The 13,366-nt window shown below is 37.4% G+C and overlaps 1 protein-coding gene across 1 annotated transcript; it reads right to left on the bottom strand.

Moving 5' to 3' along the window:
* Positions 1-2,033: 2,033 nt before the first annotated feature.
* LOC109244999 (cytokinin riboside 5'-monophosphate phosphoribohydrolase LOG8) lies at positions 2,034-5,423 on the bottom strand. The gene is made up of 7 exons (XM_019412171.1): positions 4,621-5,423; positions 4,183-4,280; positions 4,040-4,070; positions 3,319-3,418; positions 3,173-3,243; positions 2,955-3,098; positions 2,034-2,414 (listed from the first exon to the last, which is right to left on the bottom strand). Exons 1-7 carry the CDS (start codon positions 4,729-4,731, stop codon positions 2,328-2,330), a joined length of 642 nt encoding a protein of 213 aa, XP_019267716.1. The 5' UTR covers positions 4,732-5,423; the 3' UTR covers positions 2,034-2,327.
* Between the last annotated feature and the right edge of the window lie 7,943 nt (positions 5,424-13,366).

The following is a 13,366-nucleotide window of genomic DNA, read 5'->3' as shown; positions in this document are numbered from 1 at the left end:
AAAAAAAAAAAAAAAGATGTGTTAGAAACTTAAATTGTCCTTTGATTCTCTCAGCAAGAATGAGGGACCTACAACTTATTACAAGTGGCCAACCATTACATCATTGACAGTCAACTCGAGTTTCAATTTAGCTTCTTTAGTTTAAAATGAATAGTCTATGGCTTTTCGATGGCTGTTTGGGGTCCAACACTTCACCAGAAGCAAACATCCTTTTCTAACAGCTTGGAGTGTTCACAAAATCATCAGACCCTAAAAGATACCCTCGGAAAAAGCACATATAGTATATAGATAGAGGCTTCAAAATGATTGATTTTTAACCTATAAAAGAATACTTGGATGAAAAGAGCATACAAGTAAGGACAATAGGAATTACAATCACATGGTGAGTAAAACGCAATACGACGACAATTTCGTCTAACTTAGAACTCACAATGTTTAAATCCTGAATCTGGCACGGTTGTATGGTCTTACGAATCAGAAGGAAATGAAAGAAACAAGTAATAGAGATGGTGCATTCTTAACTCAAAATGTAGTTACTTAACAAGTGACCCCTAAGTATTCTAAAAGGCAATACCAAAGCAAAATGCTGCCATGTCCACTGAATAAAACATCCATGTTATGGTACAGCTGAAAGTGACATGAAGATTAATACTCAAAAGAGAATTGGCCCCCCTAAGTACTTCATCTGTGTAAATTGCATGTGAACTGCAATTGGGCAAATCCAGTTAGGAGTAGCCCCTCCACATCCATCACAAGAAAGCAGGATACATGAACCTTATTCCTGAAAATGTGACAGCTAAGTTGGGTTCCTAAGACATGGGGATAAGAGTTTGTTCTACTCTCCTTAACCACCTATAATTCCCCCCCCCCCCCCCCCTTCTCCCTGCTCACCTATTTTCTAGTTGTAGTACTAAAAGAGGTTCTTGAATTATCCTTGTATGGTACCCTCTTCTAGCAATGTCCTAAGCAATTATTGGTGCTTGGCTGCCCCTGACTTTAAGTTATTTTGTTGGGAGATTGTAATAGTAATTATACTAGAGAGCCTTCTTGTCAACAAAGTCCAGCTAAGATGAGGTCTTCACATTCCAAACCTCAAGAACTAAGCCTGTCACTAATCTATCCCTAAGGCATGTCATAAATGTTGTGACATTTAAACTTTTTCATCTTTTATAAGCAAGTAAAACTGTTCATTCGAATTTCCTTGCAAAACGTTAAACAATTGAAAACGAAGCATCAAACGGATGACGGACCTAAGTGTAGGTTACTTGACACATTTTTAAGTTTTCCCGAGGCAATTTGAGTACAAACACAACAACAAGCAGATAGCTTTTAGCTAAATAAAAGGCAGCCCAGTGCACAAAACATCTTGCATTCACGCAGAGTGCGAGGAAGGTCCGCACCCCAAGGGTGTGTGATGTAGGCAGCTTACCCTGATGCAAGCATCAATAGTTGATTCTACGGCTCGAACCCATGACCTATAGGTCACACGGAGACAACTTAACTGTTGCTCTAAGGCATAGCTTTTAGCTAAATATCCTCCAGTTTTCAGTCTACTATTTCAGCCTCGGAAAAATAATTTCCTCAAGGTTCCCAAGTCCTTTAACTTGTTCTAGGAACAAGCACCGCTCAGCCAATTTGGCGGCTTCTAATTCCCTAATAAGGTTTTCATCCTCCTACAAGGATTTAAGTACACGCGGGTAATTTCTAGCATTGGAAGGCAACCTACAACTTTATAAGAAAACAACCTTTGACTAGGAGAAAAAAGGGTTTACACAAAAGAACAAGAGCTATGGCAGAGTTCCATCAGTTGAGCTTCACTAACAAGTTTAATCTAACATAGTTGAGAGCATAAAATTTTGAAAACCAAAGCTTTTATCTTTTGACCATCAACTTTTATATTTTATATCGATGGAGTTTCTTTTAAGGAAATACAAATTACTTGTCACTAATTAGGGATTACTATTGAACTAATTTAAAAATATAGAGACAGAAGGTTCATTATACAACCTTCCTTATTGGTGAACATCAAGTACTGAACCTTATTAACTGCCACCAAGTTATTTGGTGCAGTGCTTCTTTCATTAAGATGGGTTAAAGGTGGTAACAGCCTAAATGATCACAAAATGGGGCATCCATTGACCAATTTATAAATCAATGTTACCTTATGCAGAACATCAAAGTTGATAGTACTAAATGTAACCGTAAAGAATGACAAGAGTACACAATGATGCATTATATGTGGCTCCACCTGAATAATATTCTCATCCAAGAGTTTACGATGATGAATCATATCAGACTTGTATTGTGTAACTGGGGGATGTGTTTTATCATGGAGACTGTTCCTTAGGATAAGCCAACTCCTCCATCTGCCAGCTTTCATGGGGTGCAACATGGTCATGTGAAGGAGTATATTGCTGCAAATTGAAGAACAAGATAAGACTCATCAGCAAAACGCGTAAATAACAATAATTTGACAACACAATAAATGGAAGGTGGACAAATTAGTAATCAATTCCTGCCATAAGGCACCAAAATTTCACATTTTAACATTTTAGAACAAGTGACGACAAAAGGAATGAACAGAATCCAACAGTACGAATATTCTTTAGTCTAACATACAACAGGTGAACTGCAGCTAGTTCTCTAGCTACAGAAGTTTTCATTCCCATAGCACATAGTTGAGGTAAAGCCATAATTGGTTACTTAGCAGATAAAATCTCAGTGGTCGGAACATCCTAAGACTCTTTACAGACCTTAATAGTTTGTATTCCCTATGTCAGTCGAAGCTTTATATGTTGGTTTGATTTTGCTTGGAGTAACAATGGTGATCATACTGATGAAATAAAAGTGACCAACCTCAAAGACTGATTGAATAATTTTGAAGAACATAACAAGCGAATGCATGATTTAGCTTCATCAAAAACAAATAAGTGTAAATTAGGTAAAGTCAGTACCTCCATCTTGCTTAAAAGCTCTCTGGCTGTAGGAGCAGCAAGAACAATGTCACGAGCCCCTGGCTTGATGAAACCTTCTTCAACACCATTGTCGAATAGTGTAAGCAAAGAATTATAATACCCCTCAACATTTAGCAAACCAACCTGCACAAGAGGTTAAGATGGTCAAAGATCTTGCAGCCAACTATCAAACTATACCGAATGAATGCTATAGATACCGGTTTTTTGTGAATTCCAAGTTGTGCCCATGTTATCATTTCCAGAGTCTCCTCCATGGTACCATATCCTCCTACCACATAATAAAAGCAATTTGACAAGAGTTTGAGAGCATATGTATCTCAAATGTACTTTTACAGATATTTACCTGGAAGTGCAATAAAGGCATCAGCTTGACTAGCCATTTCAGCTTTCCGCTCATGCATGTCCGAAACAATCTTTACATCACCAACACTTTCACCTGATATCTGTCAGTGCAACTCATGTTGAAAGTAACTAATTCAATCAAAACAACACACAGAATGCCAAATGAAGAGTTCTACCAGTAAATAAAATTATTTCTGACTATCAGATGCTGCACCACTCAATCACTTCCAGTTAACTGCTAGCATAAATACCTTCTACGGAAGAATCATTAATATGCAGTTTATCTGGATAACGTATTCGAATTTCCATGTTTTTACCTCTTTCAATGTGAGATGAAACTCGGATTAATTTTTGAATCACTTTGGCACTTGAAAGCTATCAGTAATTAGGTATATCGAACAAAACCATTTCATACCGATGATAACATTTCAGCAAAAGAAGAACTCCAAGCAAACAGAATATATGAGATAATATAACAAATTTGGAGAGAGAGAGAGAGAGAGAGAGAGAGAGAGAGAGATTGTAGATTAGAACCGTAGACAATTGTGAAATTTGAGTTTAAGACAATAGAAACTCAAGAAAAAAGAAAAGGCAGCAATATAAATACAATTCAGATAACTTAGCCCCTCAAGAAAAGAAAGAAAAAAAAGAACAGTTAGAACAACAGAGATGGAAGCTCAAACAAAGTGCAAAATTTGAGTAACAAGTTAATGTCCACATACCTCAATAGGAACAAGAGCTTTTGGGATGACCCTGCATGTTCAAAGCAATCAATAATGAGTTGAAATTCTACAGCACAACTTACAAAATAAACCTCACATACAATTTGCCATTGTAAACTTTATAATTTCAATATTTCACTTACCCAAGGACATGGCAACCTCCCTCATAGACTCTCTGGGAAATTAACCCCATTAATCCAACACTTCCACCACCATACACCAAGTCAATCTTCCTACTTACCTGCAAAACAACATTATCAAAGTCAAAATAAGACTACATCAGTATAATCTGTAACCTTCAAATGCAAGTCACTTTCATTATGGGGATAACACTTTAACAATGGTAGTAGCTACCTATAATAAAGTCAATGCCTCACTAGAATAACTGGAATGTCAACAAAACAAACACCTATAGTACAACCAAAACAAAATCAACATATTTTGCAAAAAAGGTTAAGTCAAATACTTCTATTATCAAACAAACTTCACATAAACAATTCCCAAAATTCACCCAAAGCTAAAATCTTGAAAGTTGAAACTAAAGAATTCAAAGCAGAGAGGATTCAAGAATCAAGACTAACCAATTCATTCCCCAAGTCAATAGCAGCATCACTGAAGACTTTCCTATGGCCAGGATTGCTTCCACAGAAAACACAGATTCTCTTAAATTTGCTTCTATTATTGCTTTCCATTGAAAATCTTTCAACCCCTTTTGAGTTTTGATTCAATCTCCCAACAAAAAAAGAACTCACCTTTATCTTCTTCTCCCCACTCTCTCACCTTTTACAGAATCTCTCTGTACGGCCGCTGTGTGTGTAAAATGGAATAATGAAGAAATAAAAACAAAAAATAAAAGGGAAAGGAGTGACACACAAGACAAGGTAAAAGACAATTTAGATATTGCTTATATTGATGAAAAATTAAGAAGACAACATAAGATCAAGAAATCAACAAGTCTTTATATTATATGTATGTATTATGCAGAAAACTCATAAGATGCCCCCACATGCTTTTAGTGATTAAATTGAACAAGTAAACCATTAAAAAAAACTAATTAATAATCTCTAATTAAAAATACGTATCAGGGAAAGGAGAGTCAGGTCTTCATGATTATAACGGGAAAAAAAACAAGAAAAAAGAAAGAAGAAAAAGAGGTGGTATATTTATTTAAATGATAAAATTCCCAACAATTGAAAAGGATAAAAGTATTCTTTTATTTAAGGCTGCTTACGCCGTTGTATTTTCTACCATTGGAAAATAGTTACTCTTGATGTTTCAACAATTTTAGACCACCCTACTCCCTAGGAGTTGATAGCCTATTATTGGAAGTGTTATTTTCATTCAAAAGAAGGAAAACAAGTGTCAAGCTCTTTGATTAATTATGTTGGTGTACACTTGTTTCAACCAAATTGTTATAAACCAATCGAAGGTAACTTTGTCCTATGTGGATTTCTATGGTATTTATAGTCTGAACAGGTTTTTGCCGAATTCTATTTTGTAAAATAGTCTTTTGTATTCTCTTGTTTATTTTATAACACAAACAATCTAGTCATTTTTAGGGGTTATCAATTGCGAATTACTTAACAAATTAAAGTTTGTGACTACACTTGAAAATCTAAGATTATTCATTTTAAATTTGAACTAAAAGGACGAATATAAAGACGCGTTAATAGAAACAGCCAAATAAGAACTTGATAGGCAAACTTACCGACAAAGTAGATTATTTATTTTATTTGGGAAAAATCATAAATACCTCAACCTATGACCAAAGTTTCAACTACATATTTTTCTTTTTTGGAGGTCCTATTACCCTCTAATATTTGATCAAAATGCTATACTTTTAGTATATTACTCGCTCTATATTTTGTTGGTTTAGTGGTTACTTGTGCGACATTTGAGCTAAATTATGCTAATTTATGTGTAGGAGCATCAGAAGAAAGAGCGGAATGAAAGTTGCACGAAAAGAGGATGAAAGTTGCAAGAAAAGAGCACAAAAACACAAAGTGCCCAAGCCTGGCTATAGGCCAAGTGTAGCCAGCTTGACCGCACTAAAAGGCAAGCGTAGCCAACTCTGTAGCCAGCTTGAACGCGCTACAAGCCAGGCGTAGCCAGGTTGGCCGCGCTATAAGCCTGGCCTTGCGAGGTCCGTAGCCCGATGATCAAAAGTTCGCGAATTAAAAGACTCCGACCAAGATTTGGACTCAAGGACTTTGACCCTAACATATATACTCCCTAAACGAGTTGAGAAAGGGTGAGACATTATTTTGGAGAAGAAAAAGGCTACAAAGCACTGTGGGGCAAGGAATCAATGAGTTTTCCCTCCGTTTATCTTTATTTTATATAGTTTAATGTCTTTGAACATCATGATGATTGTTAATACATTTATGAGTAGCTAAACTCTCTCATCTAGGGTTTTGATGGAACCTTTTATAGTATAAATTCTTGTTCTGTTTTAATATAATTGAGCCGTTGGATTTCTCTACTTGTTTCACTATGTGTTTATTGTTGTTGATTGAATGTCCATCAATTGACTGTGTCTGTTTATTATGCATTACTTGGAAAAGGGTACATATTTAGGTAGTTGTTGAACAACATCACTCCTAACATATGTGATGAATTAATACGGAAGGTTTAAAGGTGGGATTAGGAATAATGAAACATTGGTGCAATCATAGTGAGCGGTAAACTAGTGCCAGCTAGCGTAGTTCGAATACGTCTAGTAAATTGTGGTAGTTGCTCGAAAGAGAATTACGACACTCGAAGTACTCACGATCAGTAGAGAATACTTAGGAGATATTATCAGAGACATAGCAGGAAAGGTATGGACAATTAGGGAAATCATAAGTCTAGGCCTCCTTAATCTTGTCTCCAACCCTCAGTATCCCTAGTTGTTAATTTAGTAGTTTAATTTATTAGTTAATTAGTTATATGTAAGAATCTTAATATTTATAACTTAGAAACTGTTCGAGCTTATCTTCTTAGTGATAGCGAACAATTGTAGCTAAACCTAAGTTCTCTGTGGGATTCGACTTTAGACTTTTGGACCGAAATATATTTGCAGCGACCCCTAAATATTTTTTTCCTTATTTCTTTGCACCTTGTGTGCTGACGTGGACCAAGGCGTGAGAGAACCTCCTTCAAGCGCATAAGAACTTAAAGAAAAGGTTTGTAACCTATACAACATGTCCACGTGTCATGTTTCAAAGCTGATTTTCAAGAGCCCTTCATCGAAAACACACTTGACTTCATGAACATTTTATCATCCATTTTCAAGAACTTCAAATCTAATTTTGCGTCTCAAAATTCTACAAAAGCTCTGCCAAATCTGCATCAATCAATCTCAAATTTCAACTACAATTTCACAACAATATCTTCACCAAGCCCTAGTAATCAATTTGGCCAACATCCAAGAATTTCAACAAATACATTTTTTGTTCTTCAAGATTTTTTAAAGTTCAACAATGGTGAAATGAACTATTTTTCTTGTTACTAGGTTGATGTAAAGATTATTAGTACAATTTTTTCTTTTTAGATTTACACTTAGAATCAAATTTCTGTTTTTAACTTATGTCAAACGTTTCAATAAATCATTTTGGACTATACATGTGCGTATTGGTTGATTGTTGTAACGATCCGGCCGGTCATTTTGAGTATTTTAATGCCTATTTCCCTATTTGATGCTTTATATATGCGTATTTGTGGTTACGTAACTTGTCAGGGGGACTGGTTTGATTTCGGGAGAGTTTTGGATTGATTCGAGACACTTAATCCCTAGGTCGGAGGCTTAAGTTGTTAGAGTTGATCAGAGTTTGACTTTTGTGTAGACGACTTCGAAATGGTATTTTGATAGTTTCAATAGCTTTGTATGGTAATTTTGAACTTAGGCGTATGTCTGGATTTGGATTTGGAGATTTGTAGGTTGTTTTGGCTCGAATTGGCGAAAGTTGGAAAGTTGAAGGTTTGGAAGGTTGATAGGTTTGATTGCAGGTTGACTTCGATGATATCGGGTCTGGATTATGATTTCGAGAGTTTGTATAGGTCTTCTATGTTATTTGGGACTTACATGCAAAATTTGAGGTCATTCCGAGTTGATTTGATGTGGTTCGACATGAGTATTGTAAGTACGAAATTCATTAGTTTACTTAGACTTGAATTGAGGTGCGATTCATAGTTTCGATGTTATTTATGTGATTGAGGATTTGAGTAGGTTCATATGGTATTTTTGGAGTTGTTTCTATGTTTGAATGGGGTCCCGGGGGCCTCGGATATTTTCCAGATTGGTTTCGGCTTATTTGGAGACTTGGTGGTATTGCTGAAGTCTAATCAGTTATGGTTCTTTCGCGCCTGCGACACTTGCTTCGCAAGTGCGAGTCCGCAGAAGTGGACTGTGGAAAGCAGAAGCAGTGGTTGGTTGAGCTCTATGAGTTTCGTAGATGCGGGCATGGTGTGCAGAATTCCGATCGCAGAAGCGATCCTTGGACCGTAGGAGCGGTGCCGCAGGTGCGACTACTTGATCGCATAAGCGGGATGGTGAGAAATAAGTGAAGTTCGCATCTGCACTTATTTTTGGATGGATGCGCCATCGTAGATGCGACTATTGCACCGCAGAAGCAAAAAGCATGGGCAGAATAAAGCTTGGACGAGGATTTTATTTCATTTAGCACACTTTGAGTTAGAAAGCTCGGTTTTGGGCGATTTTGGAGGAGATTTTCACGATTTGGATTGGGGTAAGTAGTTTTTTACTCGGATTTGTTACAATTTCATGACTACAACCTTGATTTTAGTGTATGATTGATGATTTGAATTGGAGAAATTGGGAATTTTGGTATATAAAAAAATAAAAAACATAAATTGATGATTCAAAGGCCGATTTGAGGTCGAAATAGGATGATTTGGTATGGTAGGACTCGTATCGGAATGGGTGTTTAGAATTGTGAGTCTTGTCGAGTCATGAAGTATGGGCCCGGGGGTTTACTTTCTGAGTTGACTTTTTAATCTTAGTTAAAGATCGAATCTTTATTATCCATAATTATTTCCTATGGCCTTTATTTATGATATTAAGTTATTTTGGCTAGATTCGAGCTGTTCAGAGGTGAATTTGCGTAGAAAGGACTTATTAGTGAACTGATTTAGCTTGTTTGATGTAAATATTTTGCCTAACCTTATGTGTGGAAATACCCCTTAGGTGATAGCCCCAATTGTTGATTTCTATGATGTGTTACGTGGTGTGTATATGATGTGACGAGCGTGTATACGAGCACTATGTGTGGTTTTGATTGGAATAGATTGTAGGCTAGTAATATTCCTTAATATGATAATGAAATTTATATGAAACTTGTGAAATCCCTTCATGACTATTTGACCATGCTCATTTCATTGATATCACCATAGGCATGCTTTATCTGTTAAACATCCCTCCGCTTCTATGGTTATTTGTTATGTCCTAGTGCACGTTTGTTGAAAGTTGTGAGCTTATACTTTGATGGCACTTTGGTACTATTATTATGATATTGGGGCACTTGGCATTATTATTTGTGGTAACGTGGCACTTGTAGACCTGTTTAGCGGATTGATTGGGGATATTAACATGAGGTTTTGTCGTGTCATTTATTGTAACGACTCGATCGGTCGTTTTGAGTATATTAGCCCTGATTCCCTAATTTATGCTTCTTCTATAATATGTCGTGGTTACGTGACTTACCGGGGAGTTTGGTTTTGATTTCGGGTGAGTTTCAGAGTGAAATGCGACACATAGTCCCTAAGTTGGAAGGTTAAGTCGTAGGAGTTGACCGTAGTTTGACTTGTGTGAAGACGACTCTGGAATGGATTTTTTATGGTTCCAATAGCTCTGTATGATGATTTTGGTCTAAGGAGCACGTTCGGATGTTGATAAAGAGGTCTATAGGTCGTTTCGACGTGATTTGGCGATAGTGTGAAATCGGAGGAATTTGGAAAGTTTGACCGGGAGTGGACTATCTTGGTATCGAGTTCGGATTCCCATTCTGCAAATTGGAATGTGTCCGCAATCTCAATTATGAGTTGTGTGCAAAATTTCGGGTCAATCGGAGTTTTATTGGTATGAATCGGCGTAGGTTTCGGAATTTGGAAGTTCATAAGTTCTTAGGCTTGAATCGATGCACGATTCATGATTCTAGTGTTGTTTGATGTGATTTGACTCTTCGAGCGTGTTCGTATGATGTTTTAAGACTTGTTGGTATGCTTGGTTGAGGTCCCGGGGGCCTCAAGTGTATTTCGGACCTTGTGCGGCGCATTTTGGATCATTTTGGAATAGCTGAAGTTGCTGGTTTTCTCAAGTCTGGTTTTCTTCTATGCGATCGCGTGATTTGTTCTTCCATGTCGATCAAATATTAAAATACTTGAACGTTGTCTGACAGCGTGCTCCTTCAAGTGGTTCAAAAATAGTGTCCACATCTCTTGGCTTTCATTTTCACAAATAGCAAAAGCTAGAGGAAATATACTTACATTAGCATCTACTACAAACGGCGATCAACAACTTAATATCATACTTCCCATAGACATGAGTGCCGTCTTTGGATATTACCGGCCGACAATGCACTAAACCATCAATTGCTGGTTTAAATGCCCAGAACACATATCTGAATATATGTTCTGGTATTCCCGAACTCCGCTCAAGCTTCCATTCAACAACAGTAATGAGGTTTAAGTGTTGCAATGCAGCCATGTACCTGGGTAGAGATGCAAAGGACTTATCCCAGATACCATAAACAATTTCAAACGCACGCTTGCGCCCTAGAAATGCCTTTCTTTTGGTAATGATACACCTATATTCCTGGTGGACAGATGATATACACTTTTTGATCTTGTACCTTATGGACGCTTCAATTTGTGAAATCAAGACAAGAGAAATCAAGTCAACATTCAAGTTAACATGATTCCCACTGAATGTGTCCATTTCACAATTATAGGTGTCAATGTATTTACCCTCAATCCACATATTTTATTCTTCTTCCTCGCACGCAGCACGTAAACCATCTACAGAAAATAAACTTGTATACATCCGAAGATGACTCTGCTACCATGATATCACGATACTCTTTTATGCTATACATTCGCACCGCCCTTCTTAGGCGCGCTTTATCAGGAAAAAGCATGCCTTTTGATGGCACCGTTGCTCTGGATTTATCCCACATTATTGTCCGAATTTCGTTAATATCCCTTGTTAGGGCATCCACATCCGTCATACTTGGCAAATGATCAAGGTAGGGAATCTCCCTTGAATGAAACGACACGTGGAACTCGTACACTCTTGGTCTAACGGGAGGTGGAACATGCTCCCTCGTCAAATCAGGTTTAGCATTCTCTTCCTCCTCACTATCACCCTCATCAGGGAAGGGTGTGTCATCTCCAGACTCATCGGTAATGTTTTCATAATCACTATTCTCTTCCTGACTCTGCGCATCTGCAAGATCCCGATTAAATATGTCATCTTCGGGCAATTGAGTAAGGACAGGACCTTCAAGTTGCTAGTTTTCACTGCACAACCAATAAAATAATGTGTTACTCAAATTGATCCAAACTTTACATATAGCTTTATCACTTCACTTACAAATCATAATGTGTTGATATCCCATGATGGACATTATCCTGTTGATGATGACTCCTGGATGGACCACCATGATCTAACACACTAAAACTAGGCATATTCTAAGTGGGCGTTGGTTCATAACTTGTAAAACTCATATCTGGCCAGTACCCCCTATGGATATATGAGTGTTAATACAAATTCAATGCATAAAAACAAACATCTTAACATAAAGGAAAATTGAAGTTTACTGCTCAGCTTGTGGATCATGTAAACTAGGAGACAAATTATTTCCTTGATCCTCATTCGCCCGTGGAGATAAGTTTAGATCATGCCAAACTCTTTCACCCGGAACATGTTCAGCTAAAACTGCTCCAAAATAACCACCGGATGATTGAGGGATATCCCTACTTTGCAAAACCTCATTATTACGAACGTCTTCAGCCTTGATGTACATTTCCAACAGTTTTATCACAAGAAATTCCCGGTATTCATCCGAATTCCTCAAAAAATCTCTTAGAGTTTCATCATCTTCGATGTTAAACTCATTATACAAGCAACCCCTTGCAGAGTTACAGAATATGAATATCTTCCGGTTACTTTAATATTAACTTCCTGGGAGGAACGGAGGATCAGTACTGGATTTATTAGAAAATGATAAAATGCATAGGACAATGATTATCCTATTTTCCCAACAGTTGTCGAGTGGGAGGGACTACCTAGGTTTCTACCACAGACATTGGACGTAGGAATCCCATATTGTTGTAGAAATCAAGCAAGTGGTCTTCTTGATGATAGCGATGAAATGGGAGAAATGTGTGTCAACTGGGGCCTAGATTACGATGCCCTCGATCCGGAAGGGTACATACACGATGTTGATGGAGAAGATGAAGACAGTGACAATGAAATAGTGCCAGACAGCAAAGATAATGGCGAATGACAATTGTTTTGTTTTCTTAGGGTGTATGTTAAATTGTTGTACTGAAGTATTAATGATAAATATAATAAGACTTAACACCAATGGAAACATAATTCTATTTCATACACTCTGCAAGATGAACATGTACATACACTAGTTACAACAAATTATTGAAATACAACACTACGGGTAGCCTTGATAATTGAGCACATTGGATGAACTTCCACTGGGAGCTGAATTACTACCGCTACACAAACCAGCTGAAGGACATTTATGACGGTCGTATCCTGTTTGTGAGCATATGCCACATTTACGCGCATAAACAGTATCACCAACATCCATTTGGTTCTGTATACACGTCCTTTTTTGCACTTGTCGTCGACGCAAATACTCCTTGTTACACACCATTTTAAATGGTTCCGGCGGCCAATAATGCTCAGCACCCACTGGCTGCAACTGTCCACTATAGGTATTTAAGTATGCAACAGCACTATATTCTTTATCAATGTAGATGGTTGCCACGAAACCTGTATGCTAAAAGCACTTAATGGCATGTGAGCACAGCATGTGGTAGATGGACCATTTCCCACAAGAGCATAACCTTCTGGCTTCATTTACGGTGTGTGTATTATTCCCCCGGTTTTGGTGGATAGCGGCGCGAACTTCAAAAATATTTCGCTTGTTTCAATACTGTAAATATGAATGCCAATGTTCTCGCCTCCTGTATTTCTCAAATATTTTCTTTGGTATTGGCATAAATTCAACACCCCTTTCCATCCATGATGATGCACCTCTAGCCCTTTCACCAAAATTCTCCGCCATCTGCTTGAATGACATCCATACC

The sequence above is a fragment of the Nicotiana attenuata genome, unplaced genomic scaffold (assembly GCF_001879085.1).
Source record: "Nicotiana attenuata strain UT unplaced genomic scaffold, NIATTr2, whole genome shotgun sequence".
Classification (NCBI taxonomy): Eukaryota; Viridiplantae; Streptophyta; class Magnoliopsida; order Solanales; family Solanaceae; genus Nicotiana; species Nicotiana attenuata.
Note: the sequence above shows the minus strand (reverse complement) of the source record. Positions and strands in the feature narration are given on the sequence as shown.